This window comes from Camarhynchus parvulus, chromosome 5 (assembly GCF_901933205.1).
Source record: "Camarhynchus parvulus chromosome 5, STF_HiC, whole genome shotgun sequence".
NCBI classification, from domain to species: domain Eukaryota; kingdom Metazoa; phylum Chordata; class Aves; order Passeriformes; family Thraupidae; genus Camarhynchus; species Camarhynchus parvulus.
Window position 1 is genome coordinate 2,761,578 of NC_044575.1, and position 23,609 is coordinate 2,785,186.

Below are 23,609 nucleotides of genomic sequence, written 5' to 3' on the forward strand. Positions count from 1 at the left end.
ACCTCTGCAAGTCTGACCTCTGAAAATGGGTGAGAAAGGGTGCTCTGAGTGGTGACTCGTGTGCCCTTTCTGTTTCATACAGCAACACCTGGTACCCATTTTTGACATCCAGTTTGTCATATTAAATGTTCCAGCCTTCTCACAGTGCTGCTAAACTCTTCCTCCCAGCTTGTTATTTAGCAGCAGGTCCTGCCAGAGAATAGTGAAATCCGCATTTTATAAGCAGTGCCAAAAAATTCAATTTATGAATCAAATAGTTCGTATTGTCTGAAAAAGTCAGGAGACTTTTTTTACAGCACAAAAAATTGTGGGGGAAATTTGAGCTGTTACCAGCACGTCCAGGTTATGTGTTGAGATTTTTCTTCCCAACAACCATAATGCTTTTATTTTTAAAGAAAAGAGATTGAGATCTCCCAGATTCTTTAAGAAAACTGCTGAAGAATTCACCATTCATGTGCACAACTACAAGGTTTCCTTTCAATAACAAATTCTTAAATGTTTTTCAAAAATACTTCATTCATACTTTTCTAAAAATACCTCATTCTCTAGAATTAATTTTGTGATATTTCTCTGAATCGTGGTTCTGTCTCTCAGATCTAAAAACTGGTAAAGATATGAGGGATACAATATTTTACATTTGTCCATATGGAATATGTAGATTTTAATATTATTTTAGAGTATATGTTCTACTGTTTGATGTTCTCAGTATATTACTTGCCTTCATAGTGTCTTTTATAAATGAATGATTATTGAACAGTATCTAGCTTTCCATTTTAAAGAATCCCAACAGGTTTTACTATCATCACCTTCAACTTCAGAAGACTTTATTAACATGTTTATTATTTTCAATAAGTTAATGAACAACTCTCTGTAGAGTAAATGCCATAACAAAAGATTCTAGAACCTCTAGACTGCTCTATGAGATTTATACCAGAGCAGAAAATATTTAGGCTGTTTTTGCTATCAAAGGAAGAAAATGACCTTATTATACATGTCTAAGAGAGCAGTATGCAAAAGAATTCATGGGTATGAAATTTAGTTGATATAGCTAAAATAACGCAATGCATCCCAAAGGTTATAGATCAACGTTCACATTAAGAATTTTACTGATAATGTTGCAGCAGCAGAATTATTCAAGAGGTATAGAAAGTCTGTCTCTCACTGCAGGGTTTTGTTTGCTTTCTTCATGTACCTCTAGTCCCTTCTATTATACAGTAATTGTGTGTGATTTTATGTAATGGTGGCCTCTATTTAGGATAGCTACATGTTTCAGTTGAAAGGATAACAAACAAAATAACAAATAACACTCAGAAAGGGATAGGATGAATTGAAATAGATTTTAAAATATGAGGAAAAGAAATTATTATTATTTTTCTCCAAAATCTACGTGTCTGCTTTTATATTGATGATTCTAAGCTGCCTTAATGTTGTCTGCTAATATGAATCTTGTATACACGTGATATATTTTAAACATTCTGTGGGGGTCTAATGGCTTCACCAGTGAGTTGTAGTAAAAAATCTGATTTATTTCAGCATTGGGTACTAATAGGTCTATGTGGGATTCCACTCACATTTTTGCAGGCATGAGCAAATGGAAGAACCATGGTTGTTAATCATCCAGTCAGGATATTATGATTTCAGAGGCTCTTTGGCTGCACTTACACAAACTACCATTGCATTTTATAGTCAGCTTTCTAAAACGTGTCTGATTTTTATTTATTGTAGCAACACAAACACCAATGGAATCAAAATGAAGGAATGAAATTAAGGAAGAATTTTTAGCTGAAGATTTCCTACAAAGTTTTTCCATTTAAGATAATTTGGTGCAGTTGCATTCCCCTTCCCCCAGTCTGGTGTGTGTACCACTTGGGAAGCCTGAATTTGAGTTTGTGGCTTTGAATTTAGATAATATACTGTGTAACTATGACTATGTAAATTATGGTTAAATTTCTGATGTGCAAATGTTTAATTTTTATCCTAACTTTTCTTTTTTACTGCCATACTGTCATTTGATACAAAACATAGCTATGCTTAAAACAGAGAAAGCAAATTAGTATTTTACTTAGATTTATTATCAGTTTTCACTACCAGTGTAACTCTTTTATAGAGTGGCTGATAACAGAAAAAGAACACCAGTTTGATATTTCCCTCTGAAAAGGGATAAATATATTTTATGATTGTCCTACAGCTTACCAAAGCTTGGGGACTCAGTCACTTATCTGTTCAGGTGTAGAAAAACATTATTACAGGGGAAAAAAATACGCCACACTAGGAGCTACAGAACACAAATGATCAGGATAGTGCTGGAATTTTTAACAAGAACATCCTGTTGTATTCTTTTATTTAGGGCTATTTTAAACACTAGCACAGTTTCTAAGCACATGCTATATATAGAAGGAGGCACAGATCCTATTGCTCATCCCAGTTATCTTTCACAGTCAATGCATTTTACAGGTATTTAAAGAATTATAAATTATAATTATATATTTATTATTATATATTTATATATTATATAATTGTAATTATAGTTGCTGGTTAAAAACATATGTTTTTAAACTCTGGGCTGTAAAATTGATCTTACGAAATACAGATGAAGTGTGGTATTCCACTTTCAACTTCTTGCAATGTGATGATTGTTTTCTGTCACGGAATTACAGCCAAAAAAAAAGCAGGGAGGTGATTTCTGTTTGTGCTTATCTGTACAGAAGGAATCACCCTAGGAGTAGCCCTTCAAGCTAAGCTGCCTAAGCACTGTCTGCTCGTGGGAGAGTGTGCTTCATTCCCTGTTCCCAGGTTAACTTTGCATAAACACCTGTGACTCCTGTTTGGAGTTGTGTAAGACCCCTGAGCTGGGCCTCAGTGCTCTCTGCAAGGGGCAGGGCTGAATTGGTGGTGTCATCGTGGAAGCTCAGAAAAACTCCTAAATGTTAGGTCTTCAGAAATCTTAATGTGAGAGCCTGAACAAAGGAATTTCAGTGTCTCCATCTGTAATAATCTGTCCCTTGTAAGGGATCCTTCACAGTGATGGCATTATTTAGGGAGCCGTACTCTTCCTGGCACAGTTGCACTGCCATTGATACCACAACTAAGACAAACATTAATTCTAATTGTTTTTAAGTGAGCCATTGACAGTTTAATCTGCTACAGAGTGTCCCTGCTACTTTTCCCAGCAAAGAATGTAGAATATAAAGGGCTAATATACTCCCCTGCATTGTACGATTTCTTTCCAATATTTGTTGCGTGTCGATATTATTATTGCCACTTTAAAGGGATGGGACCACAGTTGGGCTAAAAATGATTTATTGCTCAGATAAACATCAGTATCAGAGGCTGTGAGATTTATGAGAGCAAGCAGTTGGCCATAGTGCAAAGCAGTCACAGGTTTCTTGTTACAAGACAATATATAACTTGTTAATCCAATGGACAGTTGCCATAGGGTTTACTTTGCTTTTCTAACTATTACCTTTACTTCTGCTGCAATGCAGATACTTTTATCCAGTGGGCTACTATTACACATACACACACACACACACACACACACGTATGTTTCTATTATAACATCTAAACTCTCAGCTTACTCTATACAATTACACCCCTACTTTATAAACCTTTCATCTTATTAATCTTATTAATACAATTTTTTTACTTACTTAAGGCATATTCTTACTTACAACTATAGAAACATATGTTTATGATTTTTCTCCTTAATGTCTGTGTATTTGATTTTTACATCAATCCAAGCTTCTCCCAAGGCTGCACGTCAAACCCTCCCGTGTCCGTGGAAGTTTCTATTTTTCTATTTCCCACGTCTACATTTTCAAAATTCAAAATTTCAAAACATTTTCAAAATTCCTGACTGTGTGTATGTTACGTCTGTGTGTGTTATGTGTGTATTATGTGTGCGGTAGGTCTGTGTGTGTTATGTCTGTGTTTGAGAATGCCGAAGCGGCACAAATGCTATTTGTAAATGCTATCAAATGCTGTCTCATAAAGCCTGTGACATCCACTTTTATCCCCCCCCACCAGACCGAGCCTGAAATTATAGAAGAAACCAACATTGACCGCGTCAACGAGCCGCGGAATTACGGCAGGGCCCGTCAGGCCAAAGGCCACTCGGAGACGTCGACGCTGAGCTCGCAGCCGTCCATTGACGAGGTGCGGCAGCAGATGCACATGCTGCTGGAGGAGGCCTTCAGCCTGGCCTCTGCTGGCCACGGGGGCCAGCCCCGGCAGGACGCCTACGGCTCGGCCCCACACCTGCCCTACTCCGAGGTGGTGACCAGCGCCCCCGGCACCATGAGCCGGCCGCGGGCGGGCGTGCAGTGGGTGCCCACCTACAGGCCAGAAATGTACCAGTACAGCTTGCCAAGGCCCGTAAGTGGAGCTTCTCTTTGCCACACTGTAATGTCACAAGGGTGCTTCTGTTCCGAGCCATGTTTTTTTTTAAAGTAGTCCCATTTAGGTGCTTAAAACCAGAAAATAAGTATGTGTATTGTGATGTGTATATATACATCTACATGTGTGCTTGTCTAGACACCAACTTAGACTTTGCAGTTGGGCTACACACACACACTATGAGCCACACACACCATGAAAGACTCAGTATCTATTTCAGCAGCAAGGTTGTCTTGTCTAAGTTGTACTAAGGTTTAAAAGAATAGACTGCAGAATAGGCTGAATATTTAAAAAAGGCTGTTCAACAGACCCCAAACTCTTGGAACTCTGGCTGCTGAGAATTTTAGACTTTCTGCGCTGATAGGCACTGATCCTCAAGAGAACACTGTGTTTGACCTGAAGCCATAGAGAAAGCTTCCAAAATTAAATGATAGAGCTAAGATTATAAGTGTATTGTTTGGATAGAAGTGTTTAATATCACATAGTAGCAAACTGAAAGTTTTAGAATGTAGTAATATATTTAAGGCTAGTCTTTAAGACTAGATAGACCTTTAGAAGCTAGTCCTTCTTTTTCACCTTCTTGTTCATGGGCTTATGTAGTATTATGTAATTAAATAAAAAAGTGCAGATTATGAACCACAGGTAATTAGTTATTAAGTTAAAAGTAAAAATATTTTAGGTGTCATTTCTTAATTAAACAGTTTATCATTAAAAACCCTTGGAGAGAGAGAAATACAACTCCATATTTAGTTTGTTAGAGTGAAGTGCTGTAGAATTCACACCAAACTTGTTTGCACATCTCCTTCTGCTCAGGTAATGGATATTAGGAAGCAATGTGGTTTTATGGATTAACTATGGTGACAACTGGGTAGGGAGCACCAACCCTTCTGCATCACTGGAGGGGTTCAGCACTGAAGAGCAACATGAAATGTGGGCTGTAATTGGTAATCTTGCGCTTACAGCTATTGGCTTGGGTCTCTAGAGAAGAAATCTAGAGAAGATTTAATTTCACAGGTCTCTTGGTTGACCTTATAACTGACTTTATCCTTCATTTTCTAGCCTCAAGCAGTAGCTAACACGTCCTCACCTTGCAGAAGTAATACATGAATTAGGAACTTAAACCCAAGGGTGGAAATTGTTAATGGAATTTTGTAGGGGTCTAGACAGCAGTGACACTAGCACTGTGCACACCCTCACATGAGAAACTGCCCCTGAATTTCCCACATATGGCAATGTAAAACTCAACAATATATTTTCTTTTATGTCAGATACAAATCTAAACCAAAGGTGATTGCTTTCAGATAAGAAATAGCCCATCTAACAATACCAGTGAGATAAATTGTTCATTTTAAGGCTTTTTTTGGTCAGAATTTTTTTTTTAAAGAATATATTTCAAACTGAGTCCCTAACTCTGGCTAGCATATGAAGATAATGCAGAAAAATGTCCTCAGTTCAAAATCACCCTTACCATGACTTCCTTGACAATAAAAAATACATTAAGGGATGCTGCTTCTGAACTATTCTGAACACAGCTGAAAGCCAGTGGCTCTGCCGGCAAAGGTTCAGGTTGGTGCTATTTAAATCATGCTAAGGTTATTTCTGGCACTTTGAAATTGGTCCGGTGAGATTCGTACAGCATACAATCATTTTTTATGGTTAGAATTCGATTAAAAGCTGAAGAGACAGCTAATAGGGAGTCAAATTACCTTGACACTTCAAAGAATCTTTCTAAAATGAAATTAAAAATATTATATGGTGAGAGGTTTTTAAAAAAATATAATAGCCACCCGTCTCATGGTGAATGATTCACTGTTGTCTTTCTAAGACTTATTACTCTCCAAAATCGTCTGCATGTTTGGGACCTTTTGCGTATCTTTCTGGCATTCTGAAGACAGAGTTAAATAGTTAAATTCCCTGAAGATAGTTGATTGCCACAGATGAGGATAGGCACAGGATGCTGGGCATTGGATAAGGGCTGGTAATTCAGAGTTTTCTGCATGTCAGTTTCATGAATATGCACCGTGGTTCAACCACCCCATTTCCTGGTTTGTTCTCATGGGCATGGAGGGTTGGAATTAAAAATATCCCCAGCTTTGGGGATGAGAGGTACCTGTGCACTGGGATGTTTGTTACCTCTGTAAACCAAGAATTAGTCATTTTTTCCCTTTCTTAAAATTCAGTTCTGAGTGGCAATTGGAACTCAACATCAACAATGCTGTTACAATTCAAAACACTGAGCATTTTGAAAATGAAAATTTCATCTTTGAAAATTCAAGGGCATTTTGTCTGCTCAGATGGAGCAAGTGCAGAGGGGTCCAGAGCCACTCTTTAGTTCTGTGTTGCTTCTGGTGTCCTCCAAATTGTGGATCTTTATTTTTTTGCAGTCAACTTCTTGGCTAGTCCCACCATCAAACATTTGCATATATCTCCAGAGTGTGCACACAATTTTTTTTCCTTTTCCATTTTCTTCTCCCTTTTGAGGCCTTCTGTATGTTTCTTATTTGTTTGTTTGGGTTTTTCTGTACATGCTGCCATTAATACTGAAATTATCTGTAGCTCTTGTGAGGGAATGCCTGTTTGCCAACCTGCCTGTTGGGTGACCTGTGAAAAGAGGATTCCTCCACACGGGGCTCATGCCTTCTCCTGGCGGAGGAAAGCCAGTGGAATACAAACACTCCCTGTTGTTCTGGAGCTTCCAAAACATGATGAGTAACACTTGGCTGAGTCATTGGCACCCAGCTGGTGTGCTATGACTGGAGGATGGAGTTAAAGGGTTGAAGATGTGACACCAGCCCAACCGCCAGCTCCGTGCCTTGGTTGATCTTGTTTGGAAATTTGCTTTGCAAATGTGCTCAGCTGAGTCAAGCGAGAGCTAAGACCAGAGAGGAAAACCCTCTCCATCACAAGGCTGGACCAGTTTCCATCTCTCCTCTTTAGTGCTCTGGAAAGAGGAGTGAGAACCACAGAGCTCTGGGTCCCAAGGTGAGAGCCAGCACCACAAACAGGCACTGATGACCAACAGCCTGAGTGACTGGTAAAGCATCCCTGTCCTCAGAGCTCCCCTTCATCTAACAGGGGTAAAGTGGGAGTATTTTACCAAAATTCAGCCACTTTCAATAACAGCTGCTTAGTATGAAACAGGACAGCTATAAAGGCAAAGCCAAATCAATAAATTTGCGTTATTCCTGGATTGCAATTTAATAAACAAATAAGTTAAATAATTCCATGAGCTAACAAGGACACTGGCCTTTTAATTCCTATGGTGAGATGTAAGGAGATGGATGTTTCTGTAATTAGAAGGCAACATAGAATACTCTCACCCAGGACCAATCTGTAAGTGGAAGGTGGTAAAGATATTTAAATATTTGAACTAGGGAAATGTAGCCTTAAAACTTACTGCAAAGTTTCTGCTTTGGACTATAGTTATTTTGTGCTGGCCTATGAACACAGGCTTGGGTTTGTTCAGCCTGGAGAAGAGACAGCTCCAGGGAGACTTTAGAGCACCTTCCAGTACCTAAAGGAACTGCAAGAGAGCTGGAGAGGGGCTTTTTACAAGGGCATGTAAAGTGGGAATGACTCTGAACTGAGAGAGGCAGGGTTAGATTAGATATGGGCAAGGAATTTTGTGCTGTGAGGGTGGTGAGGCACTGGAGTAGGCTGCCCAAAAAGTTGTGTATGGCCCATCCATGGCCAGGCTGTGTGGGGCTTTGAACAACCTGGTCTAGTGGAAGGAGTCCCTGTCTGTTGCAAGGGGCTTGGGCCTAGATAATCTTTAAGGTGCTTTCCAAACCAGTCTGTGATTTTTCTTTTCTCCATCCTGACAGGTGGTACCTTGGGCTCTCGTGGGTTGTAGGAGACAATGGTGCAGTCTGCTGGTGACTGGCCTTTATCCTCCAGAGGATTTATTGTCCTTGGCCCAATGGCTGCTAAACTGCACTTCCTACTTTTAAATATTATTTATCGGTTTGCTTTTTAAATTGTCATCTAGCCACAGCAGACTCCTTCACTGGCATTTCTTACTGAAAGGGAGGCACGGGCTCTACTCTCTGCTACCTGTGCAGTCTGTCCTGGGTCTCAAGTGGGATTGCTTCTGCCTGATTGTTATAGCCTTTGTGTTACAGTCTTTCTCATTTTTCATAAAATAGAGTTTGGAACCCATGCAGATTGTTTTCCTTCTTAAGATTGTTGTCTTTTGTTCTTTTTTGGGCTTTTGGTTTGTTTGTTTGTTTTTGTCCGGTTGGATTTTTCTTTTGCTAAAAACCAAGAGATCATTTAAAAAAGATAAATATTTGAAGAGTAAAATTAGGCAAATCTGTGAAATCAGCTGGGTTGTGTTTTCTGTTTGTTGTTTTCCTCTCTGACTCGTTTCACAGTGGTGAAGTGACTTGAATTCTACAATCAGGCTGGTTGGCCAAGAGCCTAAGGGCTCATAAAAATCTTTAACAGGCATCTGTGGTAAAACTTTGGCATCATTTACCTTCTGAACGCTTCTTCCCCACTTATATGTTGCCTGCAGGAAAACACTAATGCCCCAACCCATTAGAGAAACTCTAGAAATTTCACTGGAGTTCCCTCCCACAACCAGGTTGGTGTGTGGCAGCTCAGGGCAAGGAGGGCTGACTCCTGTCCCTGCTGGACAAACAGTTCCTCAGCATGGTAGAGCAGATCTTTTTACAGGATTTTTCACTTTAACAGGATTCTCTCTGCCCAGCCGTTAGCAAAATATTGGCACTCACTCAAAATTGCTCATCTCCCATGTAAGCAGCAAAATAAAGGCTTAGATTTTCTATTTGACTTTTCCCCCCAAAATTTCCAGTGCATGTCACAGCATATTTGTGAACTGTGATCCCTTAAAATACCTAATACCTCCTTTGATGTCCATATTCCAAAGCACAACACACAAGAGAAAACCCAAATCTACCTCTGAGTCTCTGCCTACCCTGCTAAACAGTGTGGAGTCGCTTTCCATTCCCAAACATTATCCCATGTGCTGTTCCTTTAAAACAGCAGGAATAAAAAGGATTTCATGCTTGGCACAAATGCATGCTGAGAGCAAGGTGTGGGATGAAAGGCTTGTGGAGCCAGAAGGGAGAGTTCAGGCAGCCTGTGAGGGCACTGCCAGCCTTTGAGGTGCAGAAAAGGTGCTACAGACCATTCCACATCCAGCACTATCAGGAGAAATATAATTGAGGTTTTCTTTGATGCAAATAACATTTGTTTTTTCCTTACAGTTCTTTCATTAAAAATCAGTGTTTCCAACCCCTGGCTAAGAAATGTAGCAGTGTCTTTTTAGACTTTTTTTTTTCCCTCCCACTTAAATGTAGAAATGCTTTAAATATCATGGTAGCATGGTGAAAGTAAATATTAGGAGACTTTGTAGGTGGCATGCAAGAAAAAATTATTTTCAAAGACATGCCTTTGAGGGTTTCTAACCTGCTTTAAAAGGGGTAGCAGTGAGAGGACCGAGAAAGATGCTGGGTCTGTACTGCTTTTCCCTTGGAGGCACATCAAAAATCAATTTGATAAGTTGCCTTTTCTTTTTGTCGACCTAGTTTTGCAGGTATTTGAGAATGAAGGCATTTGGAATACGGTCTAAATGTGTAATTTTACAAGATGATTACAGAAAGACAGTGTTTTCTGATATATAGTGTGGGATTGATATTGCCAAATTCCAATCTAAATGTAGGTGGTAAGTCTGAAATGATCATGTAAATCCTGTAGGCTCTTTCTCTGGGCAGGAGACAGAGTGTGATTCATCCCATGTGTTTTAATGTGCTTTTAACTTTCACTGCTGCTTGTGGAGGAGCTTCTCTGGGAAAACCAGATTCCTCTTGTTTACAGGGCCAAAGTCCCACCACTGGACCCCTGTTTCAATTTTTCAAAATGCCGCTGTCTTAATAGTGGTCAGCCTTCCCCAATTTTTTTATTTGTTATTCCTCTGATTTTATCTTTATTCCCATGCATTGCTCTGAAGCATTGTCATGCAAACCACAACTAAAAAAAAAATCACAACTAAATAATAAAACAAAAAGCAATAGGGAAACAAAACCCTCACCCATGATGTAGTGAAGCATGTAGTGAGAGATCATTCCTCTATGTGCATTTGAAAAATTATGGCCTCTAACCTATAGCAGTGCAAAGGATTTAGGAGGAAAATTTTGTCCTCCAAGTCATTTCTTGGGTGCCCTGAGTTTCATGCGCACAGTTACTCCTCCTTCACAGGTATTGGTGATGAAATTCAGAACTACTGCAGGCAAGGTGCTTAATTTTGTGATTTTGTGGCTGGGCCTGGTGTTCCTCTGGATCAGTCTGCCTTTTCAGAACTGTTTGAGGCCCTTGTTGCCGTTTTGGAAAGTTACAGAATTTGGGGGTTTTTGTGGAAAATTTTCTTTTCATCTCTTGAAGGCTGAAAGGAAGAGGTTGAAATGTGGGTTGCTCACAGGCAGCTTCACTGCAGTACACACTGCTCTGAGGGTTCTTTCTGAATCTTTGAAATACTTTTTTCCTTGAGAAAGTGAAAATGCTCAGGTCTTTTCCCCATGATCCAGAGCAGTAGTTGAGTCTCACATAATCACAACAGATCTGCTTTGCCAGCAAGTTACAAATATATCACAGTGTTTAATGAATATGTTTTATTTTATTTAGACTTCATCTTGTCTCTGAGCTAATTTTCAGGTTTTCTTCCACATTCAAAAATCACCAAAGCACTGTAGACTCCCAAATAAATGCAATTATTGTTGATGCCACAAAAAGTTAGCTTCCAGTTGACTGGCACATGGAGCAAGTATTTAATTTCTGATTTTGTTTTGTTTTTCAATTTGACTGAGATCTACTGGTGTTTCAGAAAATATGTATTTTTCTCTGTTACAGGCTTACAGATTTTCTCAGCTTCCTGAGATGGTGATGGGTTCTCCTCCCCCTCCTGTCCCTCCCAGAACGGGTCCTGTGGCTGTTGCCTCTCTCAGGAGGTATTTATCTGTTATTTTATTTTAGGCATGGTCTCTAAAACCCACTTCATAATAACTGAGGCAAACCCTGAAGGGGCACTTAAAAAGATACATTCCTGAAATTGGAAACATGTTGGTTTTGTTTCATTTTAACACAAACCGAAATAACAATGAGTTTTCTGTTAGCCAGTCCATGTCAATAAAATTAGGAACTGCAGGCTCTTGTTTGTTTTAAAGCATTTTTGTCTCAGTTCTCATAATGGTGTGCTGGATTGAGGCAGATAATTCACACCATCATTCTCCTGCTTTCCTGGACTTGTTACATTTCCAAAGACCTCAGCACTTCCCAAGTGCAGTAATGTTATTTACCACAGTGATCTCCTACTGTATGATACCATGTCATGTACACTGTTGTGACTGTCTGTACACTGTGGTGGTGAATTATTTATGGTAAATCTCTGGTGAATTTATGGTAAAGCTCTGGTTTTAGTGTTGTGTTTCACAGGCATTTGTTTGAAGCAGCAAGCAGAAGCCCTATATGATGCTTTGGTAAAAAGAGCAACCAGGCTAAAGGGGTTGTTTGCAAACTTCTCCAGACTTCTCCAAGCTTCTGTTGTGCAGTTGTTCTCCAGGCTTCTGTCATGCCAGGGCAAAGTTGGGCAGATTGCTCCTCGCTGGCTGGTCCTGCTGGAGCTGATAGGCGTGTGTGTGGCTACAAATCACATCTGTAGGTCAGAATAACAAAAATTTGTATTTTTTTTTCGTTCTTAACACACAGGTCTACATCAGATATTGGCAGCAAAGTGAGAATACCTGAGTCCAGTGGAGCAGATCAGGCCCAGCACCATGATCAGACACCTTTTGCACCGGGTTCGAGAGCTCCCATGTCTGTTGGTCCACTCGATCAATCTGCTTTTCACTCAGGTGACAAAATTGGGCAGATTCAACTTTGAGAGCCTTATAAGTTATTTTGGATAGAAATGAAAGTATGGGATATAGCAAATAAGGATGATTATTTGGAGAAAGGCTGTATTAGGTGGGGTTTTTCCTGGTGCAGCTGAAGGAGCCCTCCAGAGGATGGCCTGTCCCTTTGTAAGTGCAGCACCAGCTGCATCCTCAAATACTCACCCTGCAGCAGCACCAGGAAATGGCCTTTTCTGAAGGTAGGATGCAGCAGTAATGTCCCAGATGTTCTGTGTCCAGGAACTCTGAATTGATAAAACCCATTAAAACTGTTCATCTGTACAGCAAAACGCAGTAGAATTTTTAGGGAGGCGATAGAAGGTGTTGGTAGCAAAATAAGTTGCAGTATTGGGACAGCTGTGTGACTTGTTTGTGTTGCACTTTGTACCAAGCAAGCCAAGTGGGAGAAACAGGCAATGGGGGAGAAATGAGTTAGATCCTTCCAATATTTTGGAGTACTGATCCAAGTGCTTGAAAACTTTTTTAAGGCTCCCTATTTCCTTGAGAAACTTTACCCCTACTCCTGTCACAGCAATGGGCTACTGAGGAAGGCAGATTGAAGGTACATGGCCCCTTCCCTTCAAAACACAAAACAGTGGTGCTATTGCACAGTCAAAGGTAATCTGTTAGCTCTTCATCCTTCCTGTTGTGAAGAATATAGTTTCTGCCCAGAATTTGTTTTGGGTCTAAAAGTCCCAGTTTTTTAAATGTTTAGTCAGTTCCTGGTCCTTTTTATATGAGTTGTATTTATAAATTAGTTGATTTGATCATAAGATGAAGTTGATATACTGTTTTGATGGTGTCTGGACAATATATAGCTGGAAAAAATACTTCAAATGGCTTTTTATTGGCAAAATGTGTTTTCTTGAAGAGTTATGGAAAAGAGCTTCCAATATTCAAAAGAATTTTTCATTAGTTCAAACCTTTGAAATTAGTAGTTTGTTAGATATTGCTCTGTTAATCTCCCAGAAAATGTTCTTTCTTAGCTTCCTCAAATAGAGAGTTACCTGCATTGTCTTTTACATCACTGACTGAGAATCATAATGTGGCTAAGCAAATGAGTTGTCAATTAATTAAATAGAGTAGGTTTGCAGGATCCATTCTGCTCTCACTTATGGTGCAGTACCTGAAAGGAGCAGATGCTCACCCTCCCATTTCAAAACATTTCAAGCTATGAAATGTGCCACACTACCTAGACCTCTTCTTTATGTCTGCAGTAATGGGATCTCTGGGATACACTTTTTGATTGGATCCTGTGATGGGGAGATTTTATTACTGTGTGTTGCTGAAGGGTGGCTGCAGTTCAGAAGAGACAAAATGGCATTGTGGAGTTTGCCAGAATAATTCTGGGAGTAGTTGAAGGAAACTTTCATATATATCAGGTGCTACAAAAGGCTGTAATACAGGCAAGTAAAGACAAGGACGTTTGTGAGAAATGGGCAATTGCAATACAAGATTTCTAATGTTCTGATATGAAAATAAGCTTTTATAGCCTCAATACATGAAGAAACATTGCTGCAGGTGCTGATTTGGAATGTTAATGCCTAATCTCGCTCTCATGCAGCCCAGCATCAGCTCTAAGATAAGGACATTGCAATAATAATTTAGGATAAGGTATAATATCAGCCAATTGAATATTCATTTTGAGGAGTAGTTCCTTTTGCTGTGGTTAAATGAAAAGAGTGTTTTGGTGTAGAAGTCATCTGCCATGTACAGGAGCAGCACTTTCTTCTCTGTACATGTATGAAGAATGCTCATTTTCAGCCTTGCTTACTAATTTAAAATAGTTTAAAACAACCCTTGTGCTGTTTATCACCTGGAAGGACAAATGATTGACCACACCTCTTGTCTTCGCCCACCCTCTTCCAAACCATGGGGCTGGAGGAATTGGGATAGAGGTGGTGTGTGTCTGCTTTGGAGAAAAATGTGCTATAAACCATATTTTACTCCTCTTCTTTTACCCCTGATTGCATCCATAGCAATTCTAGCCTTGGACTGCATGGGAGGTCATTGAGAAACTGTAAATATCTGGGTTTATGGAGACTGCTTTGGGGATGGATGTCACTAGTGGAGTCTTTTTATCTCGGTGCACCTGCCCATGCAATGTCCCAGCATCTGTCAGAGTAGGCAGCAGAACCCTCTTGTAGATTGTTCAGGAACAAAAAATGGGCCAGGGTTGTAAATGAGATTCTGGGGGATGGATACTTGAAGCAGCCAGTAATTGATGTTAATTCAATTATACTCCATATGAATTTCATGGGCCTTCCCATGTCTTTGTGATTTTGTCAGCATAGTGGTATCATAGCTACTGAGAGCAATTAGTAGCAATATTCAAATGATGTGCAGTTGGAAGGGGGAGAAATTTTATTTTCTCTGCATTAATTCTACTACAGAGAATCTGCCCAGCTGTGTAATGCTACTGTGCTTCCATTCTTCAGTGAAAACGCTGGAGTTGTACTTTGTTGTGTTTTTTAAGGGTTTACTGCCCTTCTGCTTTCATGTAAGTGATGTTATTTTTGCTATCTGAAAAGCGAAATACACGCCCGTGTAATAAAACTGAATAAACTGAAAATCTAATAACTGATGAAGAGGATATGCAGCTGTCCCATCCAGGATTTAGGGATGAGGACTCCATGCCCTCAGTGTGATGTTGGTGATTCAGTGCTGGAGTCTGTCTTTGCATGTAAATAGACACTAGAGGAAGGAAGACTTAACTGGGCAAGAAAGTTGTTTGTAGTGTATTTTTAACTAGGCAAATACACAGAGTTATGATAGCAAAGGGAATATATCAAGGATATCTCAAGGGAAATATGCACATTAGGATGCTGGTCTTCCAGACAGCCCAGTGGATAATCTCTGTACCAAATTGTTCTCTGCATCTCTGTGGGCCACAGGAATCAACCTTCCCTGAAAGCAGATGTGACCCTACCCAGAGATTTGGCTGAAACTTTGGCTCCTTCCACACAAATTGGAATGTGATCATGGGATTTTAATCCAGGAGACATCCTGGATATTCCTATGGCATGCATCTTAATCAAGAGGTGATCAGCCAGATTTCCAAATAACCAAGAAATGTTTCTTTGAGTTGTAGCTGTATAATTTATGGCAGCCATAGACTGTTCTTGGGAAAGGAACTGAACAGGTAGAACCTTGGTATTTTTTACAGAAGCATTGAAGTTTTAGGATGGAATTGTTGAGAGTACAGCCTGTTAAACATATCAGTCACTCATTTTTGTATGTTTTTTACCTTCAAATAATATTGATATAACAATACAATATAGGTATTAATCATAATATTAATAGTATAGATATTATGAAAGACTGGGTAAACAGTGAAAAGAGAGGTGCATTACACTGAAACCTATGGTAACAACAGCTGAAAATTGAATACAAGGAGGCAAACTTTAAAAAAAGCCTTTTTCTAATGAGCCAAAGTTTTGACAAAGATCATTTGTTACAAGGATCAAATCCTAGGGACTCTTTACCTGAAGACTGTACCTGGTTATGAGGACAACTGCAAATCTTGCCTTCTCCAGTATTTCCCAGCACTGTGAAGTTGCTCTAGTCACATGGTAGGACAAAAACAAACAAACAAACAAACAAAAACAAACAAACAAAAAACCAAACAAAAACCAAAACCCAAAGCCCCAAGCAAACAACCTCAACAAACAAACAAGAAGTCCATATTTCATAAGCACTATTATCTGGTTTACAACTGAAAATCTCAGCTATTCGTGATGCCTACTCTTTTTTTCTTTGCCAGGAAACACGGTACCAGCAGTGTTTGCCATCCCAGCAAACCGACCTGGCTTCACGGGCTACTTCATCCCAACTCCTCCCACTGCCTACAGGAACCAAGCCTGGATGCCCTATGCTGGGGAGAATGAGTTGCCAGGGCAGTGGGCAGACTCTGTAAGCATCCTTGCTTTTCTAACCACCTGTTTTTTTCTATGTTTTGCACAGGAGGGATTTTCAGCAATTCTTCACTGGTTGACAAAGAAGCAGAAAAGGATAATTTTTCCTTGTATGGGAATAATCTCTAGCAGTGAAAAGCCATAAGAGATGGCTTAGACATAGATACTTCAGCTGTTCATAGCATGAACTGTGAGCAAGATCTTTAGAGGGTGGAATCATTCACTAGGGCCTGGCACCTGTTTAAAGTTGGTGGGTTAGATGTCATTTTCCTTTCCTGAGAAAGGTTAAATTTTTAGATAGACACGTGTCAGAAGAAGGTGATGCTGCCTCTCAAGACAGTCCTGAGCTCTTTGAAAGTTGGGGAAGCATCTTACCCTCCTGGAGGCTTCTCTCAAGACAGCCTGGCTCCCAAATCTTACCTCCCAGCCCTGCTGCAGCCCTGCTGTGCAGCGTTTCAAATCCTCCCGAAGGCTGCAGTGACAGGTCATAAATTAAATAATTAATTGCACAATCCCAGACTGGAACAGATGTAATTTTTAGCCCAAAGTAAACCTACATTTCAAAGAATTGAAGTTGAAACATCCAAAATTGAATTGCAGTAGTTTATCATGTTTGAAACAATTTCTCAAATGTTGGGCTTTTTTGCACAAGGGAAAAAAAGATAAACTCTTCTGCTTGAGCTCACATCTGGTATCTATGCAGAATCACTCTGGCTAAAAAACCTGGGAGACAGATTCAATTTCCTTGTGCAAATCGTCAACAGAACATTTTAATGAATTGCAGTTGAAATCTAAGTTGGCTTTGAGCAGATAAGCCGGAGACAACGTAGTCATATAAATGTTCCTGGGGGCAGCTTTTTTTGTTGTTCACTCTTTATTACTGCTCCCAATGCCTGTGAGGAAAACAATTCAGTATGACTTTGAGGTGCAAGTCTGAATTTGAAGGGCTGAACTGTCAGAAAAAAAAGAAAAAGCTGTTCATTTGTAAGCTGAGCACACCTGCTGATGTGCCCCTGACACCTGGAGGCTTGTGATGCTCTGGTATAAATTTCCTTCTCAGAGCTGCCTTTTAAAGCATGAAAAGCTTTATTTTCCTTTGTTGTTTTGGTGCTTATTTTTTGTTTATTTATTTGTTTTATGTGTGTTTTTAACCCTTCTTACATCTTAAATCCAGGAGGCCCGTTGTATCTTAGCAATGATTTTAAACTTTTTCTCTAAGGAGGAAAAATGCCATGAAACAAATAAGGAAATTTTACTTGTCTCCCATTCATTCTCCCTTTTGTATCCCTACTCTTGATTGCAGTCCTGTGGAAATACAGTCAGGTATCCCTTGTCAAAAGTGGAGACTGAAACAAACGGGTCAAAACTGCAAACCAAGTCTCCAGCCCCCAGCTCCTTCCTCTGGAAAGTGAGGAGTATAACCTTGTTGTGGGTTTCCTTGTCTTCAGGGAAAGAGGAATGGAGAGAGATGTAAAAAATTGTCTGAAAAATAACCATGGCAAAATAGAATTCAAAGGAAACAAATGTCCCTTTTCACTTACCCATGGCAGAGCTTTAACAATTCCTTGCTAGTCAAGTTTTCAACCCTCCAGTGGCTTTGCAGAAGGGGTAAAAATGTAGAAACTACTGCAGTTTCTATAATGAATTTGCAAATCTGTCAAGAAATTGTCTTTATTTGAAAATCATTACTAGAGGAGCTAGTAATAGCATTAGCAATATAGCACAGTCAGAAAGCCTGAATAAAAGTGAATAGCATAAAGATCTGAAGTAATACTCAGATTTTCTCACTAATACTCAGGGCTTGAATTTCTGGACATGTCTTGGTTTTTGAGCCTCTAGATTATAGCTTGATCACACTTTCAGGATTTTCTTAAAATTATTGAGAACAGAGGCTTAGTATCTATAAGATTCTTAATTTACCACACATTTCTGCTAGCCTAGACTGTAAACAAGGGAGGAAATGGGAGATTTGACAACAAGGAACTATTTTATAAGCACAATTACTGTAATATATTATTCTCTGAGACAAATAGTAAGTATTAAAACACTAAGTTTTGTGGGACAAGGAAACTGTGTCCACAAAGCACTTATTTTCCCAGGGCCTGGATAATGCTTAGTGAAAACAGTAACTTGGTGGCCTCTAGTGGTGTGATCACAGGTTGTTCTAGTAAAATCACCTTTTGAAGAGCCTGTAGTAAACTAAACAGAGGCACCTACATCTAATGATCACTTTGCTACCATACCATACCTGCTTCCTACATTTGTCTCATCACACCATAGTGAACATGTTTGACATTCTCTTCAGCATTTGATGGATACTCAAGGCTGTGTAGAGGTCAAGCTTCAGGCATAAAGCCTTCTTCCAAACTAAGGCCTGTAGATTCCCGTTTTATAGACTTTTGGAAATCATAAATACTGTTTTTTATTTGATGCATTAAAATCTTCTGAGTGCCAAAAAGACTGGTATCATGGATTTGTGAAAGAAATTTAATCTTTCACCATGACTGAAGAGCCTATGTTATTGTTTTGGTTTTAGCTAACATGGGGCTGAAATCTGTGGAGTTCTGAAAATTATGAATCCCTCATGTAATTCTGTTAGACATGGCCAGAAATCCTGACACTTCTGAGCAGTCAAACATCCCTTTGAGCCTTGAATTTCCAAGCTGGAGCACCTGAACTTATCCCTGGTGTCTGGATCTAGTGAGTTTCTGTTAGGACCAGTGAGGCCAGACACTTGGCTGGCTTGGATTAGGTAGAAATCAGGAAACTGCTTTTCTGTTACAGGTTTTTGGTGTACTAAAATCATGCTGTTTGCTTAAAACCAAAGTGCTAAGCAGAGAGCTCACTTCCAGGAAAATCTTTTCCCTTGGACTTTTGGAGGTGATGATAAATGAGGACAAGCAGATGTTTGTGCTGCCACAGCTGGAATGTGCATCAATGGCACATGCCAGGACAGGCATTTGTGGGCAGAAGCTTGTGGCATTCACATTCTCTGAACAGAGGGAGACATAACTCTCTCTCCCAGGATTTTTCCTGGAGAAGCACAGAGAGAAAAGAGAAAACAATTCCTATCTCTATTCACTGCTCCTGTTGTTTTTGCACATGTGGAACGTGTTATGGAGATTGTTTACTGAGAGTGAGTTCTTAATTGGATTCTGGTGATGATTGTTTATATTAATTGGCCTATTAGATCCAAGCTGTGTCCTGACTGTCTGGAGACAGTCGTGGCTTTTTCTTTAGTATCTCTTTGGTATAGTATAGTATGATGTGATATAATATAGTTTTAATAAAGCAATTGTTCAGCCTTCTGAATCATGGAGTCTGATGCCAATCATCCCCAGATGTTGGGGTCGCCCTGAAGCTGGGCATTGATTCTGAGGTTTGCATTCCCTTTGTTTGGTGCTCTCTGTCACTTCCAGCAGTGCCCTGGGGAGGTTTGCGGTCGCTGGCGGGATCGATCGTTCTGCGTAACCCTGTGCAATTCCAATTCCCCACAGGTGCCCCTGCCTGGCTACATCGAGGCTTACCCGAGGCCCCGCTACCAGCACAACTCCCCATCCCGGCTGCCCAGGCAGTACAGCCAGCAGGGCAGCCTGCACCCCAGCCTGGAGCAGGCCCCGCTGGCCTCCGCCGCCGCCTCTCAGCACAGCCTGGCCGACAACGACCCCTCCGACGCGCCGCTCACCAACATCTCCACGGCTGCCCTCGTCAAGGCAATAAGGGAAGAGGTGGCCAAGCTGGCCAAGAAGCAGACAGATATGTTTGAGTTCCAGGTCTAATGTATCTTCTGTGCACGCTGTTTGTGTCTTGCGACCTGGGGAAGCTAAGAAAGCAGCTCCTTTAGTTTTTGGTCACAAACTTTCTGTGAATTGTGCCAAAGCGATGGCGTTTTAATCTGTCTGAAAAGTCAACACTATGAAATGACTTAAAGCAGAGCAACAGGGCTCTGAAGACATGAAATTCTGCTTTCCAGCTAAGGAAAAGCTGCCAGGAAACTGTTTCATACTGATGAGATCAACCATATGCAATTGTTTGTCACTTTGCTCTTGTATTATGACCCATCCTCACTAAAGATGCTGCTGAACATGTCTGTGCCACAAGAAGTTTCATTTATAGGCCCAGAGGCAGAGCTGCTGAAAATAACTTCTGCATGCCAAAACTTTGATTAGAGAAGAAAAAACCCGCAGAACAGGGTTTGCTGAAGGCCACAGCTGGTATGGCAGTGGCTGTGTTAATTTGCTGTGGGGCATTGTATAAGGGGTGCTGATTTCAGCAATGCAGAGTCATTTCAGCCTTTTCATCCCAGAGACTGTATTCAAACCAAAAGAATTCAACACGATTAAGTAATACAAATAAAAGTCCTGTAAATAGCTCCGAGTCTCTTCATCCTATTAACAGTGCAAAGAAGTGAAAGAAGAGAGGACTGTGGAGAGGGTGAATGACATTTCCATGATTGGTGGCTACCTTGTCATTCAGTGCCACTGATGAATTATGGAGGAGATTTTTTTTTTTCAGCGTGAAAGAATACAATGCATGAAGAGCCAGCAAAGGATATTGGTGCTAAAAGCTTCCCAGAGAAATGAAAAAAGGTTTTTCCTGTTTGCTCTATAATCGGGCTTCTCACTCTGAATGCATGTGAAGCTGGTATATCTGAGACCTTTAAATCCTTCCAACCTGGAAAAATGAATACACCTGCTTGGACAAGGAAACCTCTGTTCAACACAGTGCTTTTTTCCCTCTCTCTTTAACAATGCTATCTACTAGAGTGATGCCAGAAAGTACTACCTGAAGCTGCAGTTGATTTTGATTGCGCTGGCACGGTGAATGCGCACCCAGGAAGTTCTGAATGTAGAGGACCTAATTACTATATTAACGTGTAAATAAGCTAACAGCTACATGGATTAACAAAAATATGAATGTTCTGTGAAAAAGAGAGCATTGCCAGAAATGATGCTGACTTTATATTGTGCAAGATAAAGGTCACTGATTGTTACACTGCGTTGTGGTAGGAATCCGATCCCAAAAGAAAATCAAACCACTTGGGATGGGACAGTAGTTAATATTTTGCAGTTGTACAAACTAGTTGGAGATCATGAACAGTTGTTTTCAGTTCCTTCAGCAATTAGCTTGAGGAACTGAAGTTGTTGCGAAATTTGTGTGTTGGGCGTGTTTGATGTCAACTGGAGTTAAAGGTAATGTCCTTCATTTCAGTGGGTTATTTAGTTATCCTCAATTACTATTTTGTCTGATCATTTCATTTCTCTGAGTTTCTTTGGTCTTAACTGATGTGAGAAAGGGAACTTGGTTTAGCTTTTTTGGCCATCAGTAAATTGAGAGAAGGAGAGAGAAGACTAGAATAGGGGATAGAAGAAGAAATTGATGAAGCACAAACTTTTAAAGCAGAGCTATTTTTCCCCCTAATAATTATACTATAAACCCTGAGACTGTGATGCGTAATTATCCTAGAATATACAGACATCCTCTGCTCCAATACCTTGAATATTGCAGAAGCGTTTGGAATGCTAGCTAATCTTTCAATAAATGTGGAATTTCATTTTTATTATTTAAAATCAGATATAAATAAAATGTATTTTTGTAATTTCTATGTATATATGTGCTGTATATTTATATAAGTGACTAGTCTGCTATAGTCAGAAAATTTCCATAAACTAAGTGGAAAAAGGAAAAAAAGAAAGAATAAACCCCTGATAATTTTACTGATCAGTATAAACATCCTATGTCTGGAGTACACAAATATACAATTGGGTGACTTGGATACTAAACAACCAAAGAAACTCAATTTTTCATATAAATACAAGTCTAGTAAAGGCTGACTGCTGTCTCAGTTATCTGTCAGCCAGGTAATACTGATATTATCAGTGTAATACAACACAGCCAAATTGGGTTAAATGAATAGCTGGCTAAGAGCATCACACTTTAGAATAACAACTGAAAAATACTGGGCCAAACTCAGTGTACCACAGAAAGACAGGTTCTGGTTGGCTTCAGTGGGAATTTTATTCACTGAGAGGAGGGTTTAGTTTCTCTATTGGGCTTTGTCTATAAAAGCAGATTTCACTAGATCCCTCAAACAGAATTCTGGGTTTTTTCAGTCATTTTGGATCACTGTAACATGAGTGCAGCAGTGGAAGAGCAGCTGATTTTATTTAGCCTCAGCTAGTTCACAGCTGGCTTGAGCTAACCTGGGAAGTGAAACCTACCCCAGGTTGTGCCAGCCACATTGTGCATCAGCTTGATTTCTGTTTTTGAATCAATCTTCTGTGTTAGCCTAGTGAAATTTTGCAAGTAAATGGGTCCTTCTAAGCAATGGGGGTGAAATGTGCTGTGTAATAAATTTCTCTAGCTTAGACTCCAGTTTTGCAGAGTTCTCCTGAGGCTGAAATTGTGCAAGCAGCCAGGATCCCATGGATGAGCATGCCAAAGCCATAGAGGTGGGAAGGGAAATGTAACAATGTATTCCCAAAAAAGTCACAGGAAGCAGGGCATTCCAGTTTTAAACAGCATCTTTTGGACACCTAACTCTGTTTGTAAGTCTGTTCCCATTCTTAAATTGTGGCAATTTAATGGTTCTATTAAAAATGTGTGAGGGTAAAGTCTCATACATCTTACACAATGAATCTTGTATCTTGCCATACTGGAAACTAAAAATTTTGGAAAATTTGGAGATGTCCAGGGTTTGGATGTCTGTAGAAAATGGAAAAGCCCCAAACAAAAGCATTTAAATAGCCTTCTAGAAAGAAAAAATCATTTCAGTATAGTTAAACAAAGTACTCTTCATACTTCTGATGAAGACCTGTTAGAGATTCAAAATTTATTTTGTTTGGTATTATTATGGATGATGTGCAGTCTACTGAATATTTCCTGAACGATCACTCTGAAACCATTGTGGTGCACTTTATTCAGAAAACCATCTTACATTCTTCGTTCATGATGCCTTTTTATCCTGTTTGTAATATGTTTCTATAATTTTTTTTTTAAAGTATCAAGTAAGATTATATCAAGACAGTTAGGACATTGCTGGGAAAGAAAAATCATGCTGTAATATTTATACTGTCTGAGCACAAAGCAATGATAAAGTGAAAATATAGTGTAAAAATAATTTGTAATATAATAAACATTTTGTATGGCTACAAGTACAATATAGTTTTTCAATACTGATTTCAAAGAAGAAAGTATTTGTGTTTAAAGTGATAACCTTGTCCAGATATATCCATACCATTTTTACTGAGGAAAAAAGTAGTAATTTAGCTTTTTCTACTCAATGCCCCAATTTTCTTTAAAGATATGTTAAATGTTTAGGTGAAAGTACTGTTTACTGTGTACACAAAATGTTGATGTTCTGACCGCTGTCAGTCTTCAGATTTGTAAA

At 39.6% G+C, this 23,609-nt stretch overlaps 1 protein-coding gene across 1 annotated transcript in view; it reads left to right on the forward strand.

Moving 5' to 3' along the window:
• Positions 1 to 23,373, forward strand: part of KIAA1549L (KIAA1549 like) — a 130,682-nt gene extending 107,309 nt beyond the window's left edge. The window contains 5 exon segments of the mRNA XM_030948903.1: positions 4,027 to 4,374; positions 11,266 to 11,363; positions 12,121 to 12,266; positions 16,069 to 16,217; positions 19,717 to 23,373. Of these exon segments, the coding sequence (XP_030804763.1) occupies positions 4,027 to 4,374; positions 11,266 to 11,363; positions 12,121 to 12,266; positions 16,069 to 16,217; positions 19,717 to 19,998 (1,023 nt within the window). The 3' untranslated portion in view covers positions 19,999 to 23,373.
• The last annotated feature ends 236 nt before the right edge of the window (positions 23,374 to 23,609 follow it).